Here is a 26,008-nt window from a genome sequence, read left to right as displayed (position 1 = left end):
CAATTGAAATGTATGTTTCTATTTATTAATGTATCATTTTTCCTTTTATTTGTATTTTATCTCATCGTCAATGTACAACTTTTTAGCTGAAGTTGCATTTCTTGTGTTTTTATTACGTCATATCATCGTTTTAATATGTTACTACTACAACTACTACTGCTACTGTCTGTTTGTACATCGAGCCTTTCATTTGAATCCACCTAAGGATTGACCCGATAAGCCTTGTGCCAAAGCCTTAACTTTAACTTGTACTTTAGTTACTTTAATGATTTCACATTTCTATTCTACTCAGACGGCTCTTTCAAGTTACAGTGCACTACATTTAGCATCGTGGCCACCAGGAACAGCGGATATCTTTTTCCAGAAAAACATTACGCAGATGGGTCGAACATCAATAGCAGGAGCGTATTTTTATCCTCGGTGATGCACACACACTTAGCCTCGTGTCACAGGAAGTTCAGGCCCCATTTGATCATCTCCTAAACTCATCTGAGACACAGCGAGGCACCACAGTAGGTTGTGACCATCATACTAATGGGTCTAGTGTGGGGGAGGGGAGACATTACGTAAGATGTTACTTTAAAATAACAACTTCTAAATCATTTCGATGCTTTAAGGAGAACATTTCCTCTGTCAGCCTTCTGATGCACTTAGAGAGCGGGTCATATACAGCCTCTCGAGAAAAGTGCCTCTAGCTCTGTGGCGCTAAGTTGATTTGAGTGAAACTGGATCATATTTTATGGAGAAAATGTTTTCTAGGTTCACTGTGATGTCATCCGGATGCTCTGCCCTGAGATGAAAGAAGTTCCTGATGGACACAAGGCTATTTTTGTTGCTAAAGTAAAGCTAAACGTAGCTCAGTTAGCGGTTCATTCAGTTAGCGGTTCATTCAGTTAGCGGGTCATTCAGTTATCGACACACACACAGACATACCATGTATACATCACTTCAGGGGACATTACATTGACTTACATGCATTTCCTGGAGACTTATCCCAACCTTAACCATAACGGCCCGTCCACACAGCGGCGTGCGTTGAAGCTTCCAACGCTTCTGCCCATTCACTTTGAATGGGGTGACGTCACTTTTAGCCGAACTGCATCGTGGGAAGCGACGCGGAGCGTTGCTGGCGTTGCTCGCTGCAAAAGTTGAGCAATGTTCAACTTTTGACGCCTCGGCAGAAGCGTCAGCCAATCGAATCATATGCCAGTACAAGCTCTAGCCAATCAAACCGCTGCTTGTGTGTCAGGGGCGGGAGATTCATGTGATTGGTTGTTGGTCGAGTGTCAGACACGCCCGCCGGCAAGCGTCAACGCACGCCGCTGTGTGGACGGGCCGTAACCAACACATGCCTAACCCTAACCCTTAACCTAACCCTAACCAAGTCTTCACCCTAAAATTAATGACTCTCCTCATGGGGACCTCCAATTTGTCCCCATAAGGGAGGCGAGTCCCCACACGTGACTATGTAAACAGATTTAGGTCCCCACAAGTATAGTAATGCTAGGACACACACACACACACACACACACACACACACACACACACACACACACACACACACACACACACACACACACACACACACACACACACACAACACACACACACACACACACACACACACACACACACACACACACACACACACACACACACACACACACACACACACACACACCACACACACACACACACACACACACACACACCACACACACACACACACACACCACACACACACACACACACACACACACACACCACACACACACACACACACACACACACACACACACACACACACACACACACACACACACACACACACACACACACACACACACACACACACACACACACACACACACACTCTATATTCAATTTGTAATCTTGGAAAAAGACAATTGTTATTAACGCGAAGACGGTTACTCTTGAATTTTTGGTTATTTTTTATCAAGTTAATTATAGAAGTTTAATTTACCTCAGTGTTTTTGAAGTGTTCTTGTAATTAATTTGATAAAACCAACACATGTTTGACCCTGTATCCAGAGCTGGGCTTCTTTTTGTTGGACTAAAAAGTAACATTATTTATATTAAACATTGCGCTATGTATTGTGCTGTTGTTGCAAAACTATCAACTTGCTATTTTTGGATCTCAAGCAATGTCATACCATTTAATGCACATTACAGCCGTCCATATTTACGACAGCAGTGTGGAATTACAGTGCACTCTGAAACTGTGCATTAAGTTGCTGACTAAAAGCAAAAGTTAAACACTGTGGGAGAGAGTGGAGTGTGGGTGAGAGTGGCTAACAGAGGACCGTTGTGTGTGTCCTCTCTGATATCAGGACACATCACATGACGGAGCACAATCTCATGACTGAGGCCGGGTGTGGAGGTGTGAACACACGAGGATCCTGTATAGCATGAAGCATAGTATGAAGCCTAATTAACGACGTCGTATATTGAGCAGTTTTAATGTGCAGGAATATCGCATTCTCACAACTCTCATGTGAGGAAAGTGTGTTTGAGTTCACCCAATGGAGCCGTGCAGCGACATTCATGTGATGTATATAGATCAAACCAACTGGAAATAATCAATAGCAATGGACTCTTGACTATAAATAGACTTTCCGACCTCTTCATACAGTCGGCTCCAACCTGTCAGTCTGATAGTGACGCCGGGAAAGTCTTCTCACACTGCATTGAGAGAGAAAACGTGGTGTACTTTGGTCCAGCGCAGAATAATGTTACACACCCCCTCCGTGACCTCGGTCCTACACATTTTTCCTCAGTGCCGCTGCTGTGAATTTCCATTTATCTCCTGTATCCAATTACTGAAATCCACTGAAGAGTAAGGGGTGGTAATGTTTAGGTTATTGGTCAGATAATACCGAGGTCAGTCTGAGGTCACGCAGTTACGAAACAGCTGCAACGCCCTGTCGGTGACTCGGGTCTGAAGCAAGGTTTTTAAAGAGAAAGAAGGACAACGACAGAGAATACTCTACTAGATCACATATTGTTGAGTATTAAACAGTTCATACTGCATACATGTTATGACCATCTAACATTCATTAATGATTCCCCACTGCAGTCAGCATGTCGTTGTGTCCCTGAAGACACTTCACCCCAAATTGCTCCTGTGGGGATTGTCCACAGTACTGATGTAAGTCGCTATGGATAAGAAAAAACTAATATATAAAAAAAAATCTAATATATTCAATTATATTATATTAATATCGGACTTTAACTGCACGATTATCCTATGTGAATTAATAACACTCATGCACAGGACGGAAAGACATAGAAATTAAATAATAATATGTTTTATATACATGTTTTCCAGTTAGCGTCAATACCGATATACATATATATATATTATTTATTTTAAAAGTACTATTTCTTGTGAAAATGTGGAGATTTTCTCTGTTAAATATCATATGAAATTAACATATCTTTGGGTTTTGGACTGACTACACAAGACATTAAATATATCAACTATTTTCAGACATTTAATATTGAAACGTTAAAAATAAAAAAATGATCGGCGATTTAATTGTTAATACAAAATAATCTTTAATGGCGGCCTATCCTACATTCCCCGTGCAATTCCCCATCATTTATTGACCATTTGTATCCGTGGATATAATTTAATTTATTTTTACAAAGAAGAGAAACAACCAGCACACAGGTCACTATTTGTTACCAGTATTAAAGCCAACCACAGGCAGATCAGAGGAGGGTAGCTTATAAAAGGACGGCTGTAAAATCTTAATTCATTTGGCATCAATGAGCTATAGTGTATAGTGTCACATGACCTAGAAATCATTAGCCAATTACCAACCCTCTTCCTGCTCTGTAGCAACATCAGAAACATTTGTGCCTGATGCTTGAGGACAGAAAGTGAAACAACAAAATGAACACTAAAATGTCTTGCTTTTCATGTGTTCAGTTTTCCATATTGCATTTAAATTAAATAAAATAAAAATGACACCTGTGTAATGTATATTGTATTCTATGTTTTGATTTGAATTGTAGTTTTAATGTTTTATTATAGTGTATTCTTGCTTTTTCTTTATAGTTCATATTGTTTATTCTATACTCTATAGATATGTCTTCCTGCTGTTCATATGTACATATTTACTGTCTGCTCAATGACACAATCATTTAGTATTTTGAAAAATCATAAAAGATCGATCTATCTTCCCTAAAAGAAAGGAGATCTTGAAACCAAACATTCTGCTCAATATGAAACAGGTCAAAACATAACAGGTCTGTTAATGTGCTAAAACATGGTTTGATTGTTTGTTTCTATGTGATTCCTGGATATTAAATATCAATCTGTAATTTTCTGAAATCCTCCCAGTAAAAGTGTTCTTTAAAGCTCCCATGTCATGGCCATTTCTACTGATCATATTTCCATTGTTGAGGTCTACTAGAATAGATGTACATTGTTCAATGTTCCAAACTCACATTGGTTTCTCACAGCATCTCTGTATGTGTATTCACTCTCTGTCCTAAACGGCTTGTTGGAGCTCCTGCCCCCCCCCCTGTGAGCCCACTGTGCTCTGATTGGTCAGCTCTGTTCTGATGAGTCCACCACCGTTACAGCGGAACATCAGTGATTATGTTTTACAATGGCGTTTGTTAGCAACCAGGAAATGACACCAGTGATGACAAACAGATGAGAATGCTGCGTGGGGTCTGGGTGCCGTGTTGGCGGGACGTTGCACGGCTGTGAGGAGGGGACAGTGTGAGCTGGGTTCATTTCCTGCTTGCTGCGTGGGGTCTGCGAGACAGCGAGACATCGCGAATGGACGTGGGAAGGGGGGGATGCGGAGGGGGCTGCACCCCCATCTGCGAGGCTCCACTAGCGTTCTGGGGCAGCAGACAGGTATTTTCTGTGTTAGAGTTTTACTCGCTACAGGGTGTACTTTGAGGGTTTGTGACTCTGCAGACCGTTTACATTCAGAAAAACCTTCATAACACAAGGGGACGGGTGATAACCGGAAAAGCATGACATGGGACCTTTAACACTAGAACCGCCAGAGATTTTTTATACCTAAAACCGCCACCGGGGTCAAATTGACCCAGCATTAGAATGCATTGATTTTCAAGGTAAAAGTATTGCTTTAAAAATAAAAATGGTCCTGTGGTATTGGTATTTTGACAAGCAATTTTGTTAAATTGTTTAGTTTATTAACGGTACAACATAGCGTTTCGTGAGGCGGTTGTCGTTGTTGGGTGAAAAGCAAACAGCTGTTTGCTGCGGAGCGCAGCGCGAGCAGTCTCCCGTGAGCGGGAGCACGCTCCTTCACTAGACTGTCGCTATCAATCTATCTATCTATCTCTCAATCTATAAGGAACCGCAGTAGACAAAAGGCGTTGCTATAGCAACACGTCATGTTTGTTTACACGCGAAATCAATAGCGGGAAAAGGGGTGGGGTCAATATGACCCGCTTGGCGGAAATAGGTATAAATGGCAATTTCTTTGGCGATTTCTTCAATCTGACTTCATATTGACAATTCTTAACAACATAGGGTGCTATAACACACTTTCAGGAAAAGTCACGGACTGGGAGACTTTACTATGTTATTGAAAAAAAGTTACATACAATAAAAAACAGCTCTGGGTCAAATTGACCCGATTGGCGGTTCTCGTGTTAAGTGTGCTGAAGTGTCAGATGATGACATGGTTTAGCGACGTTTGAGTCCAAAAATTGGCTTTAATTCAATATATTCAGAAAAGTTTCTTCTGGATCAATAAAAGCGTTATTTTATAAACAGACCAGACTGAGTTTGCATCTCATGACGAATATGAACATCCCCATAGCCTCAAAAATTGGGAGCTGTAGTGTTTATTAATATAGAAACTCATCCAAGTGTAAATGTACTACAACTTCACAACTTTACTGTACTCAGTGACAGACTTTGGCGTTTAAAGGGCCAGTAAACTGCGGTCCAGTCAAATATGTGGTTCCTTGGTCACCTGCAGCGGCTTGAATCCCAGACTCACTGAGTAACTAGAATTACCGCCTCGTGGTTCAATGCCTCCAACAACCAGTAGAAGTAATAGTATTATTTCAGTCTATTCAAAATGTCACCATACTTTAGCTTTTCCTTATTATTAGTGAAACATTTCCATATTTAGAATATTAATTTTTGTGTTATGGTCAAAACTTGTGAGGTCCCAGTGACCTTTGACCACCAGAATCTCAATTCTCAAAATCACCCACATTCATAGTACTGCACACAGTGACATTTTGACTCTGCCTTTATTAACCCACACTATTATTTGAAGCAGTTGGCAGCTTTTATACCGCGCCTGGCGAGCAGTGTGAGAGTACTTCAAAGTACTAGTGCCCACTCCAAACTTGGACTGTTCAGGCACTTGAACCGACAACCTTCCCTTTCATAATGACTGAGGTACTGCCACCACTGAATTCTTGAGTTACGGCATCATAGAGTGGTGCAGTGACGAGTCCTAAAACCCGGAAGTGAGTTAGCATTTTACCACTTCCTGCTCCCTCGTCTCAGAGCCAATGGGATCTCTCCAGAGGATTTAGAACTAGTTTTTGGAAAATATCTGAAATAAGGTCTGAGACACATTGAAGAGACGGATCACGTTTTGTTCTACGACATTAAATCATCAGCAGTGACCCCGCTGGTGATTTCTGAAGAGTTGACGTGTCTGAAAAACGATGGTTGTTACCAAGTGGCTGAATAGGACTACAGAAGTTGTCGAGGCCGTTGAACGTCATTACGCCGAACACGTAAACACTCCTCTAAGTTAGTTTCTGTTCTGCTTGAAAGCAAGTCCCTGCCTCCTGCAGACTGTTCAAACAAACACTTCAACTCGTTCCATTTAGAATCTGTGTGTTTGAATATGGATCTTAAGTTGGAGTCGTGCTGCTGGACTCGGCTATAGTTCCTTTATAGCATAACGTTAGCATTTTACTTCTGGCGACTAGATTTATGATTCGGAATTATAAAAGTAGGGTAGACATGTGGAGATTATCCGGCTGAACAAAACGTGCGTTTATCAAACAGGCTCGTTTTCCACAGACCGTATTTCGAGCTATTTTCCAAAATCTTATGAAGAAATCCCGTGGCTTTTTTGTTGAGGGAACCAGCAGCTTCCTTCAGGGTGAATACATCATCCCTGTTTCGGCCAAATTATTAAAAAATGAGGTTATTGTGTTCATGAGAAAGCGATGGATGGACGACACGAAAACGAACTTCAGACGATCAAGCCAGGCTTAAGCATGACACAAGAGGGGGAAGTCACCACATAAATGACTGCACTGCTATTTTCATGCATTACTAAGAATGGCAGAAGACAATAACACTACTGTTGTCTTTTCACACAACCAAACTCACACTGCAGCAGAAATAGCTTCATCATCTCTGAGGATAAACTCATTTAAACACCTCTAAGTTTAACACAATGCAACAATAGAACATCTGGGATTTATTGCAGCGTTTTTATATCAGACGTCATTCGTTTTAGCGAGGTGGGTAGAATGAAAAACTCAATTTAAAGGTCACCTATTATGCTGAATCCACTTCTTCATGTCTCTTCTACATCAACATGTGTCCCCTCTTCTTCATGTCTCTTCTACATCAACATGTGTCCCCTCTTCATCATGTCTCATCTACATCAACATGTGTCCCCTCTTCATCATGTCTCATCTACATCAACATGTGTCCCTCTTCTTCATGTCTCCTCTACATCAACATGTGTCCCCTCTTCTTCATGTCTCTTCTACATCAACATGTGTCCCCTCTTCTTCATGTCTCTTCTACATCAACATGTGTCCCCTCTTCTTCATGTCTCTTCTACATCAACATGTGTCCCCTCTTCTTCATGTCTCTTCTACATCAACATGTGTCCCCTCTTCTTCATGTCTCTTCTACATCAACATGTGTCCCCTCTTCTCCATGTCTCTTCTACATCAACATGTGTCCCCTCTTCTTCATGTCTCTTCTACATCAACATGTGTCCCCTCTTCTTCATGTCTCTTCCACATCAACATGTGTCCCCTCTTCTTCATGTCTCTTCCACATCAACATGTGTCCCCTCTTCTTCATGTCTCTTCTTCATCAACATGTGTCCCCTCTTCTTCATGTCTCTTCTACATCAACATGTGTCCCCTCTTCTTCATGTCTCTTCTACATCAACATGTGTCCCCTCTTCTTCATGTCTCTTCTACATCAACATGTGTCCCCTCTTCATCATGTCTCATCTACATCAACATGTGTCCCCTCTTCATCATGTCTCATCTACATCAACATGTGTCCCCTCTTCTTCATGTCTCCTCTACATCAACATGTGTCCCCTCTTCTTCATGTCTCTTCTACATCAACATGTGTCCCCTCTTCTTCATGTCTCTTCTACATCAACATGTGTCCCCTCTTCTTCATGTCTCTTCTACATCAACATTGTGTCCCCTCTTCTTCATGTCTCTTCTACATCAACATGTGTCCCCTCTTCTCCATGTCTCTTCTACATCAACATGTGTCCCCTCTTCTTCATGTCTCTTCTACATCAACATGTGTCCCCTCTTCTTCATGTCTCTCTACATCAACATGTGTCCCCTCTTCTTCATGTCTCTTCTACATCAACATGTGTCCCCTCTTCTTCATGTCTCTTCCACATCAACATGTGTCCCCCTCTTCTTCATGTCTCTTCCACATCAACATGTGTCCCCTCTTCTCATGTCTCTTCTTCATCAACATGTGTCCCCTCTTCTTCATGTCTCTTCTACATCAACATGTGTCCCCTCTTCTTCATGTCTCTTCTACATCAACATGTGTCCCCTCTTCTTCATGTCTCTTCTACATCAACATGTGTCCCCTCTTCTTCATGTCTCTTCTACATCAACATGTGTCCCCTCTTCTTCATGTCTCTTCTTCATCAACATGTGTCCCCTCTGTGTAAAGAGACTCTGAAAGTTTCAGGAACAAAGATTTTCTCTCTTTTTGATCCATTTCTATAAAAACTTGTCTGAAAATGAGCTGATCAGATTTTGACCACTTTATGATGTCATAACGATGTTTTGTCTTGTGTAACCATTAGCCAATCAGCAACCAAGGTAACCCCCCCCCCCCCCCCCTTATCACCTGAATCTCCTCTAGAGCACCATTGAGTTCTTTGTAACCAAATCTCTCTCAGAGGGGCGTGGGGAGGGGCTCCTTATTTTCGTCTAAAGTAACAGACAGAGAATCAGCACTTTGGAAACAGGGCTGAAACAGAGGGGATTATGGGTAATGCTGCAATGATCTGTTTGGTGTTTCAGCCAATCAGAGACAGGTTCTGGATATATCTGAGACCTGTGATATATTGATGAGAAACAGTATGATAGGGGACGTTTAAAGCACGGATGGCAGATGGATAATTATTTGCTGATGATATATTGATTTCCACCACATGTAACCGATCATACTTATCAGGCTCGCTTCTGCTATGGACTATAATGATGATATTTAATATAGTTTGACTCACTGGATCGGCGGGCCCACAGAAGTCTCTGAAGGTCTTTGGTGTGTTTTCTCCGTGGATCTCCAGCACCATGCAGGGCCCGGAGCACAGCTCAGTCACCATGCTCTGAGGGACACAGGAAATTAAAAACATGTACTGATAATACTGGTAATATATTCAAGGAAGCCCAGAGAGGCAAGAGAGAAAAAGTCAATAATAACACGTAATACATCTATTTTATAAGTCTGAAATGAATATTTGTGTCTCTGTGTCTTCGTGATTTAAAAACAGGTGAAAAACAGGATATTTGTTGCTTCTTTGATCATATTTTCAAAGAGGAACGAGTGAGTTACTTTGATAAATGATCCTGGCAAAACTATTTTCTTCCTACCTGTTCTTCAGATTTAAAATCACCTTTTATTTTTTTTGAACGGTGACTCAGGCAAAAGCTTTTTTCCATATGTTTTACAGATTTAAAAAACTTCTTTGCAAAGCCTTTTTTAAAACTGATGTTAAGTCATAAACACAGGTAAGAAAAATATGTATAATACTTGTATTGTTTCTCACTTGTCTCGAGGTGCTTCTGTATAAATACACAATGGCTCAACTGAAAACAAATCTGTGAAATCTTTGTCACTTTTTGAGATCATTACCAGAGATTTTGCAGTGTGTGTGTGTGTGTGTGTGTGTGTGTGTGTGTGTGTGTTTTTATTCTCAAAGGTAACACTGGCAGATATATAGTGCAGGTGCTTGCAGTGATGGCACAACAAAGCCTTGTTTATACTCACAGCGTACTCCGTGACAACCCCTTTGTAAACTTCATAAAATTCCTCTGCATTCGCCCGGTCCAAGTTAAACTGTGAGGAAGAAGAAATGTAATATGGATAATGCGCTCAAAGAAATTCCTTTAATACTATCGACTCAGAATCAGAAACTGAAACGGGTTTATTACCAAGTAGGTTAACACATAGGAGGAATGTGTCGTGGTGTACATGGTGCATACATAAACACAGTTAAAGAAGATAATTAGTAAGAAAAAACAATAAAAACAATTGAAACTATTAAGATATAGAAAATTATTTACATTAAATCTGGATATACCAAAAAACCAAGTGCAGCATACTGTTGCAAATCCCTTGGAATAATAATATCCACAGCTGGCTGCTATCTAACAACTGGTACTGGATGTGTATTTTGTAAATTGGGTTTTAATATTTTATCCATGCTTCTTAATTAATATTAAAGGTCACCTATTATGCAAATCCACTTCTTCATGTCTCTTCTACATCAACATGTGTCCCCTCTTCTTCATGTCTCTTCTACATCAACATGTGTCTCCTCTTCTTCATGTCTCTTCTACATCAACATGTGTCCCCTCTTCTTCATGTCTCTTCTACATCAACATGTGTCCCCTCTTCTTCATGTCTCTTCTACATCAACATGTGTCCCCTCTTCTTCATGCCTCTTCTCCATCAACATGTGTCCCCTCTTCTCCATGTCTCTTCTACATCAACATGTGTCCCCTCTTCTTCATGTCTCTTCTACATCAACATGTGTCCCCTCTTCTTCATGTCTCTTCTACATCAACATGTGTCCCCTCTTCTCCATGTCTCTTCTACATCAACATGTGTCCCCTCTTCTCCATGTCTCTTCTACATCAACATGTGTCCCCTCTTCTTCATGTCTCTTCTACATCAACATGTGTCCCCTCTTCTTCATGTCTCTTCTACATCAACATGTGTCCCCTCTTCTTCATGTCTCTTCTACATCAACATGTGTCCCCTCTTCTTCATGTCTCTTCTACATCAACATGAGTCCCCTCTTCTTCATGTCTCTTCTACATCAACATGTGTCCCCTCTTCTTCATGTCTCTTCTACATCAACATGTGTCCCCTCTTCTTCATGTCTCTTCTACATCAACATGTGTCCCCTCTTCTTCATGTCTCTTCTACATCAACATGTGTCCCCTCTTCTTCAATGTCTCTTCTACATCAACATGTGTCCCCTCTTCTTCATGTCTCTTCTACATCACCATGTGTCCCCTCTTCTTCATGTCTCTTCTACATCAACATGTGTCCCCCTCTTCTTCATGTCTCTTCTCTACATCAACATGTGTCCCCTCTGTGGAAAGAGACTCTGAAAATTTCAGGAACAAGATTCTCTCTCTTTTTGATCCATTTCTATAAAAACCTGTCTGAAAATGAGCTGATCAGATTTTGGCCACTTTATGATGTCATAACGATGTTTTGTCTTGTGTAACCATTAGCCAATCACCAACCAAGGTAACCCCCCCCCCCCCCCCCACCTTATCACCTGAATCTCCTCCTAGAGCACCATTGAGTTCTTTGTAACCAAATCTCTCTCAGAGGGGCGTGGGGAGGGGCTCCTTATTTTCATCTAAAGTAACAGACAGAGAATCAGCACTTTGGAAACAGGGCTGAAACAGAGGGGATTATGGGTAATGCTGCAATGATCTGTTTGGTGTTTCAGCCAATCAGAGACAGGTTCTGTATATATCTGAGACCTGTGATATATTGATGAGAAACAGTATAATAGTGGACCTTTAAGCTATCTTTGGCTCTTTACTTGCCGTAACAATGTGGGACGAATAAAGGAATCCTGATCCAGATCTACTCCAACAGAAACACCTCACTGAGTGTTGCTTAGATTATTTCTCCACACAGTGACTAACTAATGTCTTAGGAACATCGAGGCTGTGAAATCACGTCCTCAGAACAAAGGCGCTGCATGAATTGTTAATATTCTTTTTATTTAATTCCCATTAATGCACAACATGCTCTGAATGTAGCTCCAGAGATGAAACCGGCATTGATTTATTCCTGTCCTACAGCGGCCCAGAATGCATCCCTTCTGACGGATGCACTGAGAGAGGTCACTGTATGCAGCGGTTCAATTATGAGGTCAGGTCGGATCACAGGAATCAATACTGAGCACGTATTGGGACAGCGGGGATATCTATGGGCAGTGGTGGAGGGTAACTGAGTACATTTAATCTAGTGCTGCACTCAAGTACACATTTGAGGTACTTACACTTAACATTTTTTATTGTATACTACGTTATACTTCTACTGTACTACATTTTGTAAGCCAATTTTGTACTTTTTACTGCACAAAATGTATTGATTTTATATATTTTATACATTCAGATTTTGACCCAGAAAAACTTTACAATATGATTATTTGGTATAGATCATTAAACCATCCAACATTATATTTAAGTCACTAAAACCACGAGTGGGTTAACAGAAAATGTACATGAATTAAGACGCTTTTTGAAAATATTTGAAACGGAAATGTGAAGATTTATTGCTTTTGCTTTCACATATTTAAATATTTCTTGAGTTCTTCTGCAAAGGGTACTGTTCCTCCAGATATTTTGAGTACATTTTCCTCATTTTACTTGAATACTTTAACTTAAGTACTTTTCTCAATATCCGCTTTCACACCAAGTACTTTGCCGTACTTAGTGCCCCGCACTTACGCAGCGTCCACACGGCGGCGTGCGTTGAAGTTTGCCGGCGGGCGTGTCTGAAGCTCGACTAACAACCAATCACATGAATCTCCCGCCCCGGACACACAAGCACGCGGTTTGATTGGCTAGAGCTTGTACTGGCATAAACACTGCATAAAGGTGGTGATTTACTTGATACAAATAATTATAGATCAATCTCTATAATCTGCTCTATTTCCAAAGTTTTGGAGAAAATAATTTATAATCAACTGTCACATTATCTCAATACTTATAATATTTTATCTCCGGTTCAATCTGGTTTCAGGCCTAATCACTCCACAACAACTGCCCTACTTACATTTACGAATGACTTGTACTCTGCTGCAGATGATGGTGAACTCACAGGTGCCATTTTATTGACTTGACAAAAGCCTTTGATTTCGTTGATCGATATCTGCTCTTGGATAAACTTCACGGCATTGGCCTTTCTAATAATACAGTGTTATGGTTTAACTCGTACCTTCACAGTAGAAAGCAATGTGTGGTTGTTAATGGAAAACAGTCTGACCTGTTGATCCAACAAAAGGGTGTACCCCAAGGATCAACTCTGGGCCCACTTCTGTTCTCCATTTACATAAATGATTTATCTTCTTGTCTCATTAATTGTTGTACTCACCTTTATGCTGATGACACTGTTATATATACATCCAAATCAGATTTTTCACAAATTCAGATCTCTCTTCAATCGGATTTTAATATCTTACAGGACTGGCTATCACACAATAAACTACTGCTTAACAAATCAAAATCTTATACCCTGGTCTTTGGTACCAGGCAGAAGCTCAAATCCAAACCTAATGTAGTAATAACATGTAAGGATGGCACTTCTCTGCATAAAGTTGATAGCTTTAAATATCGTGGTGTATGGCTAGACTCTGAACTTTCATTTAAAATACATATAAAGCATGTAATACAAAACGTCAATTACAGAATCGGTGTTTTACACCGCTCTCGCAATTGTTTTACGCTCAGTGTCCGAAAGAGAATTGCTTCTCAACTTATTCTTCCGATTATGGACTATTGTGATGTTGTCTACCAAAATGCACATAAATCAGATCTTGCTCCCCTCAACATAGCCTACAACAGAGTATGCAGATTTGTTCTTGGTTGTCCTTTTCGTACACATCACTGCACAATGTATAATCAACTGAAATGGCCTTCTTTAAATGTAAGAAGACACACGCATTGGCTCCAGCTGATATTTACATAATGCATTTATCTTAACTATCCCCCTTAGTTAAAGCAGTATTTTGTACCCTACTCACCAAATCATCAAGTTAGACATTCTGTTCAGATTTATTTCTCTGTCCTCTCTGCAAAGAAATGTATTGGCAGAAGAGCGTTCATGTTCAAAGCCCCAACTGACTGGAATACTTTACCTGCTGCTATTAGATCTCTGTCATCATTGGGTTTATTTAAACATGCATGTCATCTCACTTTCAACTGGTCTGTACTTGTTATAACTGATATTGATGAAACTGATATTGATGAAACTGATTTGCTTGACTGTCTCAAATTGTAATGATTGTGTGCATTGCTTGAATTTCACTTAACAGACTGTATATGGTTTGTCTTGTGTGTCATGTTTTGCATTTTGTCTTTTTGTTTATGTATGTCTGTAAGTTGTTGCTATTGTCGGGACCCCCTTGAAAACGAGATGGTGCATCTCAAGGGGTTTATCCCAATCAATAACATTTCTATATGATTTGATTGGCTGACGCTTCCATCGAAGCTTCAAAAGTTGAACATTGCTCAACTTTTGAAGCGAGCAACGCGAAGCGAGCAATGCAAGCAGAGCGAAGCGACGCTCCCACAATGCAGTTTGGCAAAGCGTGACGTCACCCCATTCAAAGTGAATGGGCAGAAGCGTTGAAGCTTGCCGGCGGGCGTGTCTGAAACTCGACCAACAACCAATCACATGAATCTCCCGCCCCTGACACACAAGCAGCGGTTTGATTGGCTAGAGCTTCTACTGGCATATGATTCGATTGGCTGACGCTTCTGCCGAGGCTTCAAAAGTTGAACATTGCTCAACTTTTGCAGCGAGCCACACCAGCAAAGCTCTGCGTCGCTTCCCACAATGCAGTTGGGCGAAAAGTGACATCACCCCATTCAAAGTGAATGGTGAAGCTTTCAACGCACGCCGCTGTGTGGACGGGCTGTTAGTGCCCAGCACTTAGTACCCCCATGGAACTAAGAGCCGATCGCGTTGACACCGGAATAAGTCCCTGGGGGTGGATGAGGCAAATGAAGCCGCTGACGTCACTTCTTCTTCTTCTGCTTTGGGTTTACTGGCAGGCCGCAAACCACTTCACGGCGTATACTGCCACCCGAAGTCCCCGGCCGGAAGTCCTCGGAGTTGGGGACTGGCTTCAGTAGAAGCTGCTGGGAGTCCCAGCAGCTTCTACTGAAGCCTTCCGAGTAAATCGCCAGAACGCCGACACCTCCTCATCTCCACCGCTCCCATGTTTTCTTTTGTGTTGCCATAAGTTAGTCTCTCTGCGTTTGTGCGCGGGGCTAATGCTAATGCTAATAATGCTAATGCCAGCAAATACAATGGTGGCTTCATAAAACTTTTCAGAGTTTTACGGGGCGTGGTTTGCAATTCGACCAGCCAATCGAAATTGGTACTTTTTTCTCCCCAGGATAGTCCCACCTCTCTAGCAGGGACAACAAATGGGGGGGGAAAGTTCTCTGAACTAAGTTATCTTTTTGGTGTGAACGCAAAATTCCAGGAACTAAACGGGAAAAGTACTCCGGTGTGAAAGCGCCTAGTGCAGTAGTGTTATTTTAAATTGAGTATTTTCACAGTGTGGTGTAGTACTTTTCTTTCTTTCTTTTTCCACTGCTGTATAAAAGCTGTTTATTATACATATTATACATATCAATCATACAACTCATATTAAGATGGTGAAAGGATAGGACAGCCTCTTTGTTTACGACATCAAATGGGACAAACTTTCCAAGACTTTAGCACAGGAGAATAATTAGTTACCATCTGAAGAGCCGAGATTTGAAACCCAGCTGCAGATATGGAGTTCAGGATCTTCCCGGTCAGACCTGCGGACACATGAAAGCCGGGTCATATCTACAACTTTTTACGAGTTGACACAGATTGGCAAGCTAGGTGTTTATTGCTATACGCTTCAATGTGAAACCAACCAAAGGTCTTCTATAAAAATCCTACACAGTTGATTTAGAAGTGAAACGTTGGTGTTTTTCAACCTTTGAACTTGTTTTTAGATTTTTTTGTGATTAATTGTGCAATAAAAGTTCCGCTAACAGGCTGCCATTAGCCGACTGTTTTCTAAATACTGTCAAGTTGGTGAAGATGTGTTACTGGCCTATTTGTGTTTTTGTATTTACTAATGGAAATGTTTGGGGCCGTTGTGTTTGCACTTGTCAACCTACTTTTGTGTATAAAAAAATGCTAGATAAAAAAAAGTTGTATTGATTAATGTTCGTTCACTAAAAATGTGTTTATGCCAACAACAACATTATGGAGAGGACCGGCAGAGATATAGAACCTTTTCACTTTCAGTCTTTCACTTGATCCACTCTGGTTTGTCTCATTCAGAAACTTGTACAATGTGACTTGTTATCTAAAATATTCTCGATGTCATGGCTGAATATTTAGCTGATTTGTACCACTTCTACTTGAGCAAACCTAGACAGGACAACAAACAAATAAAACCACCTCGTGATTTCTCTTTTGGCTGCTTTTCATAATGTTGTCAAGCATGTGTAACAACAGGGCCTTGATTCAGAAACAAAAACACACTTTTAGTGGACGTACATGGATGAAAGGATTACATTTCAGCCTGTTCGGCACCTGCAACGCTCGGTAAATGCTGAACCAATCTCAAAAATGGTTGTCCTCATTATTCACTTATACCAGAAACATGGTTTAGGTTGGAGATGTCCTTTTAAGTCAAACTGTTTAGATCAGATTATACTTCATATTAAAGTAAGGAATGTGATTTGAAACCATCATATTTCTCCTATTAAAACATGGATGTTATCTTTTTGGTTTGTGAAGTTGAAGGTAACTTCTTTTGGCTGCTTTTCATAATTTTATCAGACATTTATAACAACAATCTGAGCCTGTAAGTGGCAGAAACAAGTTTTGAGTGGACGTACATTGACAAAAGGATTACATTTCAGCATGTATTGTGGACTAACTTCCAAAAATGTTGTCCCTATTATACACTGAGACTGAAAAACATGGAAAATAGAGTCCGGATTGAAGTTCCCTTCAAAAAACTACACCGCAGCATTTCAGAAAACGCCACAGCATTTCAGAAAACGCCACAGCATTTCACATTGGACGGAAAGGGTATTCCTTAGGGAGAACACTTCTTGTTTGTGATTGGACAGAGCCAGCCAGAGAAGCACTGCTGTGATTGGTTGTTTTTGCTGCCAGTCAAGAAATGACGCTTCGTGATTGGTCAGCACCCGACAGCCGTTAGCTGTTAGCACTCAGAGCTCAGAGCTCCTCATATCTGTTCAGAAACTGGACAAAAGTTAAACAAGTACAAACCACATTACATTACATTACATTTAGCTGACGCTTTTATCCAAAGCGACTTACAATAAGTCAACCACATACTGTCTATGTCATGGTTTTGTGAAATGCTGCGGCGTTTTGTGAAATGCTGTGGTGTCTTGCACTTCAGGGCCACCGTATAAAACAGTTAAAATCGGATTATTCTTCATATTTAAGTACTGAATGTGCTTTGAAGCCGTCATCTTGCTCCTATTAAACCATTAATGTTACGTTACATTATGTTTTTTATTTGTGAAGTTGAAGGTAACTTCTGTTGGCTGCTTTCCATAATGATATCAGGCATTTATTTAGGCATGTTTTTTAGTGGTCATACATTGACGAATGTTCACATTTTAGCCTGATCAATTAAAAAAATCCCTATTATACACTAAGACAGAAAAACAGGGGAAAGTAGGGTCCAGATTGGAGGTTCCCTTTCAAGTAAAACAGTTCTCATCCCATTATTCTTCATATTTAAGTACTGAATGTGCTTTGAAGCCGTCATCGTGCTCCTGTTAAATGCTATCTAATGTTGCCATGACCTCAGATTGTGCAGTCAGAGCACAGTGATATTGTCTTACAGATGTCTTTTCTGTGGGAGAGGAGACAGTAACCAGAGCGAGACACAGCGCTCATCCTTTCATCCATGACGCAGTACATTATTGTTGTAAAAAAAAGGAAAATAAATGTCACATCCACAGTGACAAAGGTGCAGCGGTGACAGTGAAGGTCACACAGCTGCAGACACGCATAATCGAACGAGGGCGCCAGCCTCATTATCTCCCTCTGACATCCTGATAAAAAGTAGGCTGTGTTCCCGTCAGCCAGGATAGAGAGTAGGTATAACTCTAAACATTTCTCTCTCCTCTCTCTCCATGTGTGTTAGGTAAGTAATCACCTTCCCGGTCCTGTGTGCCCTCCCCGAGGATACACACACACACACACACACACACACACACACACACACACACACACACACACACACACACACACACACACACACACACACACACACACACACACACACACACACACACACACACACACACACACACACACACACACACACACACACACACACACACACCACACACACACATCACACACACACACACACACACACCACACACACACACACACACACACACACACACACACACACATCACACACACACACACTACACACACACACACACACACACACACACACACACACACACACACACACACACGACACACACACAACACACACACACACACACACACACACACACACACACACACACACACACCACACACACACACACACACACACACACACACACACACACACACACACACACACACACACACACACACACACACACACACACACACACACACACACACACACACAAAAGCGGCTGGTGCTGTTGCTAGGAGATCCTATTCTGGGTGCCTGGCAACAGAAGCTTCTCTATTCCAGTCATGTCTGAGTGCATTTTCAGCCACTATACTTCCCTTATCTGCGCTGTGATTGGCCGGGCTCGGCGCACGTAGCTGTAGCGCAGTTTGTAGCTCATGAGCATGGGCGGATTATTATGAGGCAATGGGCCCCTGGGCACAGACACTCAGGAGCCCCCCCCAACACACACACACACACACACACACACACACACACACACACACACACACACACACACACACACACACACACACACACACACACACACACACACACACACACACACACACACACACACACACACACACACACACACACACACACACACACACACACACAACCCACACCACCACACACACACCACACACACAAACACACACACACACACCCCACACACACACCCCTCCTACAGTACATTAACAGACACACAAAACGTCACAGGTGAACAAGGAGTGTCTGAAAATCAGAGACACAAACACGACTTGTGTGACTGGTGGTTTGTGTCTATTGTAGAAACATTTGGTTTGTCTTGTGTTTAAGTCATTTTGTGTCTCCTTGCTGTGGTTTTGTGGCTCTGTGATAAACGTTTCTTTTTTGGGTTGTTTTGTGTGTCTTATGGTCCATCTTTTAGGTCATTTCCTGTGACTCCATGCAGTAGCTTTATGACTATGTATTTTAAATGTCTTTTTGGTTGTTTCGTTTGTCTTTTACATAATGTTGTGCCTCTCTGTGGTTGTTTTGTGTATTTTTGTGGTCATCGTATGTCTCTTTATTGTTGTTTTGTCTCTGTGTAGTTGTTCTGCATGTCCTTTGTGGTTGATTTGTGTATTTTTGTTTGTCTTTGATATTGTTTTGTGTTTCTCGTGATCATTTTGTGTTTCTTAGTGGACGCTTTGTGCCTTAATGGGATAGTGTTGTGTCTTTATTGTTGTTCTGTGCCTGTTTTAGTTTATTCTGTATCTCTCTGTTGTTTTGTGTTATTTTATGGTTGTTTTGTGTCTTGTGTCTCTGCTCCATGACCACTTTGCCAACGGTGTGCCTGTTCAGTAAACCATGCAAGCTCCTGAGTGATATCACTACAAATCAAAGCAAGCCTATTTGTTTTTAAACCATGACAAAAGCTACAATATCTCTATTTGAAAAATACAACTTGCAGTCCAAAAAAGGTTCATATTGGAGCAAATGCAGTGATACTGTAGACTGCAAAGCCTGCTTACAAATATGTTGTAAACAAATACCAGCCAAACCAGAATGAGCAGAGATAAACTTGTGGGCTGAAGGTTACACAAACTCCTACTTGGAAACAGGCCTGAGGTGCGTTCAAATAACATGTGCTTTAACAACAAGTAGAGATTGTGTAACACTTGACAAACTGACAGAACCTAAATTAAAATACAACTGGTGTAGTGATAACCATCGAGTATTATTTCACACCATTCATACAATGCGTTCTCTGTTTTCAAATGCTGCAGCAGATGGAGGGTTAAACAGTTGCTCAATGATGCCCTGCAGCAAAACGAAGCATGTCCACACTTTGGCAGGTTTTTTTAATGGGCTCTCTCTCATAGACCTTTCTCACGGCTTTCTTGTCTTAGCAGGGAAAAGCACAGGTGTAACTGCAGTAAAACAAACATTAAACATGGCTTCCTTCCATTTAGGTGTGGCTGGGTTTGGGCAGTGAGCAGCTTGCAGAGAACCGGGATCCTGGCACACTCTTTATCATACAGGAATGATTTGTGTCATTGGGTAAAAAACGTCCTGCAATGAAGGGGATTATGCAACCTTTGATAACACTGAACACCTGATGAGTCATTTCAAATGATGTTACTTCCTTTCTGTTCTTTAAATAAACATTGCAAGCAAGGATGTGTGTCTCCAACAGAAAATGTCCTCCTAGAAAGCAATGTTTTCATGTTTGCCTCGTGGAATTTAGTTTTAAAGATTTACATAAAATGATCAGCTCTAACTCAAAGAAGGGATTAAGATATCAAGGGACTTCCTTGTTAATTAAAGTCAAAGTAAGATAATCCAGTCACTTCTTTAAGTAATTCTGAAGAGGTATAAACGTGTATTGTTACCAGGAGTGAATCAGATTTTTACTGTGGCTCCATTACATACAAAGCTAATGTTAAATGTGCATTTATTGTGTGATGCTAAGCCCATCAGCATTGAGAATATCCTGACGACACTGCCGTTGTTTAATTAGAAATGGAGAAAAAAATCTATAGAATAAACACCTTAAGTGCTGGTAAGTTTGTAAAATGTTACAAATTATATTGATTTACATGTGTATACTTGTGCTTAATATAGATATTTCTTTTTATGAGTTGATGTAGCAGCTACAATGTTAGCCCTTATCGATCCAATCTCAATTTAGAATAGGGTCTATGCAGGAATCCTGAAGTCAAATGTAAAACCTTTCAAGACCTTTTTTAAGACCCTCTCCACACATTTTAAGACCTCATCGCCACTTGGAGTTTTAACCGGTTACCTTGGCGACACACTTCACCTCACATTGACTATATACAGTATTGATTGTCCTTCCTCCTTATCTTCCAACCATTTGGACGCAGACTTGCATTTCCCCATAACGATGTTGCTTAGCAACCGGCGTAAACGGACCTTCGCGCGCTATCAAGCAGTGAGCGCGCGATGTCCTGTTCAGATGACGTCAAACCCAACGGGATGCCATCAATAAACTACACAGAATCACACTACACACCTACGCCATGATTACATTCAGGCAGACTGTAGAATACAACCTCTTTGGACCATTTATATACTTATTGAAAACAAGCTACAAAATGTAACACCTTGGAAAATGCCGTTTAATACTTTTTAATAGCCTTCATTTTCGCTAAATTGATTTATCAACTTTTTAAGACCCCGCGGACACCCTGTAGAAAACAAGTATTTAAAAAGATGTTTGCTTTTCGTTTTTCGTTGCTTTTTTAACTATTCATTGCAACTAAATCACTGAAAATGTTTTTTGTTCAAACCAAACGTAGTAAACCAGATGATTTAAGCCATGTAAAGTAATGGAAATAGAAGTGTGAAAATGAACTTTGCATTAGTTGTGAACACAGCATAAGGGCGGAGAAATGCAGCAGAACTGCAAGGCTATGCGTCAACACGCTTTCATGCTCACAATGACATTGACAATGCTGATGTGAAGCAAGTATCATGTTCACCAGGTTCATGGTCTTAACTTTGAGTTTTTATGCTCCCCACAAATGGAATAAACAAAAAAAAAACACTACTTTTTACAGCTGCTTACCCAGAAGCCTTTTAACTTGTTTTATGTTTTTACAATGTTGTTTTTAAACTATTCTGTATCTCTTTTATGCATGGGTTTATGAATCTGTTATTCCATTGTGTTTATTTATTGTGTTCCTTTCTGTTGTCTTCTTATTAAGTGTTAATGATGATTTAAAGCACTTTGAATTGCCTCTGTGTGTGAAAATGTGCTCTATAAATAAACGTTACCTTAATCGTCAATAGCTAAATGTCATTTGTTTAAAAGGTATTTGTTCATTGCAGGACAAATAGAACCAGATGGTGGCGCTACATGGAAAAGTCAGGGGATCTCCAAAGTCACTCACCGACTGCATTGCCGCCCTTAAAGACATGCCGTTAGCATGGCTAAAAATAGAAAGAGAACACAGCCCAGAGAGCACAAATACATCCATGGAAACTAGATTTAACCCTGGTCCAGATCAGATACCAGGCGAACGACCACTGAGGAGTAAAGAGATCCAATCAGAAGTAAAGATTAAATGAATTTATAAGGGACCGCGGTGAGTTTGTTTATTGTAATGAGCTGCGTTTGGACTTATATGTGCAGAACAACCCTCCAACTCAGTCAACAGCTTCCTGTGTGCATGCTTCAGCTCTGTCCAAAGAATTTCACATTTCACAGGTCAGAGCTCGAGTGGCATGCTCCACCGACGGGGATCAGGGCAGGGATTTGGAAAAATACAAAAGCTAAATGAGGTAACTATGTAGCGCCCTTTGTGTGACAGAAATACACTTACAGACACGTGTGAAAGAAGGTATAAGTCAGTGGAGGACGACTGTTGCTTAGCACAATTCTCAAAATGGCAGAATATTGTACACGCAAAACCAACTTCATGAGAGCCCCACTGTTTTTAAGGAATTTCCTGAAAGTATGTGAGTATAAAATAGAGCTGCAATGTGTAGTCGAAAAGCTGAAAAGTAATTGTTAACTATTTTGAAATGGTTAAAGGAACTTTTTTCATGCAAACATTTCTTTAAATATTGCTTTCAGTCTTTAAAATATGGAGCTTGTCTGCTTTTATCGGATTTATATTATATTAGATGGAATATCTTTTGGTTTTGGAGCGACACAAGGAAACATTTAAAGACCTCACCTGGGACTTTGAGAAACTGGGATGGACATTTTTCTCTATTTCCTGACATTTTATACAAATAAACAATAATCCGGGAAATGATCATCAGCTTAAACATTTTTAATTGCAGGCTCGCTTTGAAATATGGTTTTAAAGATTTTAAATGTTAACAGTTTCAATGTTGAAAGGGGACCTATCATGCAAAATGCACTTGTTGAAGTCTTGTATACATCACCATGTGTCCCCGGTGCGTCAGGGAACTCACGCAGCGTTAGAAAATAAACCCTCTCTCTTTTCCTCCGTACCCAAATCTCTAAAAACGGGGAACAACGGAGCTGATCCAGATTTGCGTCCGATATGACGTAATATCTGAAATGTGGACCCACGGCCCAATCAGAAACGTTGCTATCAGAAACAATGCCCGACTGTTTTGGACGTAATATGGTCGGTGTTTACATTAGCATCGCTAACACTCAGAGCTAACCTGTACTGGAGAGCATGTGTGTGAAGAAGCAGGAAGTAAAAAGGAACTCACCTTGTGGTATAACCGGCAAGAGAGAAAGCCTTTGAGCTCCAAACTGTTTCAGAGACAATCCTTGATAATCCATGATATGGCGTTTCATCACGGCAGCATTTAGTTTAGACGGAAGCTGCCGGGTCCCGCATGAGCTCAGACCCCTCCTTAAAGCTTTATACCCAAATCAGCACTTTAGAAACAGGAAGTGAAATAGAGGGATATGAGGCGTGGCTAGAATGGGTGATCTGTATTTTGAGCAAAACACTTCATAGACATGTTTTTTATATTTGTATATATCTGAGACCTGTGCTATTGCCTAAAAATAGCATGATAGGTGACCTTTAAAATGTGGATAATTTATATTATATATTTTGTATTCTTATTATATTGTTTCACTTCATTTTTTGGTATTTAATTTAATGTAACACAAATGTATGATATCATTAATATATACTGCCGTGTTGTTTGTAAATCGGACGTTAAATAAAGAGAGAAAAAACATTTCAGGTCACTTGTAACTGTTTAGTGATGCAAACAAAAACAGACAAGGACAAAGACAAACAACACATAATAATAATTAAAATGCAAATAGAAATGTTCCTCACCTGCTGATATGGCGTGAGGTTTGATTATGCAGCATGCGCAGTCTGTAAAGATGGCTGTATTCGAGGGTCCATGGCCAATTGTTGAAGGGAAAAAGAATTCCAGCTCCTAATGAAACAAACATAATAAAAACAAGTCATGTCTCCATGCTTTAATGTTCAGAAAGCTCTTTATTGTTTCATACTGCCTGTGCTGCAGCACCTCTTTTCACCCTCTGTCTGAAACCAGAGCCCAGTCTGCTCTGATTGGTTAGCTGGCCGGCTCTGTTGTGATTGGTCAACCGCTTAGAGATGTCCCGCCCCTTAGCCTATCACGTACGATGCGTTGAAGCGCTAGCCAATAGAAGTGCGAGTGTTACAAAGAGGTGTCTTGTGCTCTGTTGTGATTGGTCAACCGCTTAAAGATGTCCTGCCCCTTAGCCTATCACGTGCAATGTGTTGGAGCGCTAGCCAATAGAAGCGCGAGTGTAACAAAGTGGTGTCACTATGTTCAGGAAGTAAACAATGGAGGTGTTTCAGGCAGGGGGGGAGAGTGTGTGGGAGAGAGATTTTAGCCTTTGAAGACCATTTACATGCACTATATAGACACACTACAGGAAAAGGGAACCCCCAAAAAGCATTAGAGGGCCTCTTCAAGTCCACTCTCTTACTCTTGCTGCTGCTGCAATTGAGTCGGAGCCATGACCAACATTTTTGACGCCATCTGTTCCCAACTTGGCTCGAACGCTCTCTGGAGCCTCTTTCCGAGCAACAGCAGAGTCTCCGGGGCCCAGGATCCTCCTCCAGATCGACATGGCCTCATCACCCATCAGCTCCATGGCAACCACAGGACCCGAGGACACAAACTGCACCAAGTTACTGCAAAAAAAAACGAAGAGCAAGGACATGAGGAATAAAGCAGATAAGTGGAATTCCTACAAGCAGGAAGTCTGCAAAGGGATTCATTCAGATTAGTTTGAAGAGGGTTTGGATGTAGCTACTTCTCAAGAGTCAGTGTATTATAGTATATGTAGTAGAAACAGACCTGGCAGGAAGCTAAGCAAAGTACTGCTGTGGACATATTTAACACCTAGAAATATCTATATCAGTTTAAGTACGAGCTATATTTAGAATATTTCCACAGCTTTACCTTGCTGTCAGACTGCTACATTAGAGTTTGGATTATTGTAGAAAATAAGTTCTGTTGCAAACAAGTGTTTATTATACGTACATATTTAGTTTAGCAAGAAAAGCTCCACATATGAAAGTAACTCTACTAACTTTGTAGAGTAAATATCCGGAAGAAAAAAAAGCTAACGTTAGGTTATTAAAGAACTACAGCACGGTCACACGACTACATGTCACCACCGCTAAGCTAAAGGCGGCTAATGTTGGGCTATAAAGGAACTACAGCACGGTCACATGACTTCACGTAACCACCGCTAAGCTAAAGGTGGCTAATGTTGGGCTATGAAAGAACTACAGCATGGTCACATGACTTCACGTCACCACCGCTAAGCTAAAGGCGGCTAA

General features: G+C 40.9%; 1 protein-coding gene across 1 annotated transcript in view; it reads right to left on the bottom strand.

The window, feature by feature from the left end:
- nme7 (NME/NM23 family member 7) overlaps positions 1 to 26,008 on the bottom strand; it is a 53,009-nt gene that overhangs the window by 12,547 nt on the left and 14,454 nt on the right. Inside the window, exons 6-10 of the mRNA XM_034239053.1 lie at positions 25,147 to 25,354; positions 24,500 to 24,605; positions 16,013 to 16,077; positions 10,274 to 10,342; positions 9,510 to 9,611 (exon numbers count right to left, since the gene is read on the bottom strand). Coding sequence (XP_034094944.1) covers positions 9,510 to 9,611; positions 10,274 to 10,342; positions 16,013 to 16,077; positions 24,500 to 24,605; positions 25,147 to 25,354 — 550 coding nt within the window. The remainder of the gene's footprint in view (positions 1 to 9,509; positions 9,612 to 10,273; positions 10,343 to 16,012; positions 16,078 to 24,499; positions 24,606 to 25,146; positions 25,355 to 26,008) is intronic.

This window comes from Gymnodraco acuticeps, unplaced genomic scaffold (genome assembly GCF_902827175.1).
Source record: "Gymnodraco acuticeps unplaced genomic scaffold, fGymAcu1.1, whole genome shotgun sequence".
Lineage (NCBI taxonomy): Eukaryota > Metazoa > Chordata > Actinopteri > Perciformes > Bathydraconidae > Gymnodraco > Gymnodraco acuticeps.
Note: the sequence above shows the minus strand (reverse complement) of the source record. Positions and strands in the feature narration are given on the sequence as shown.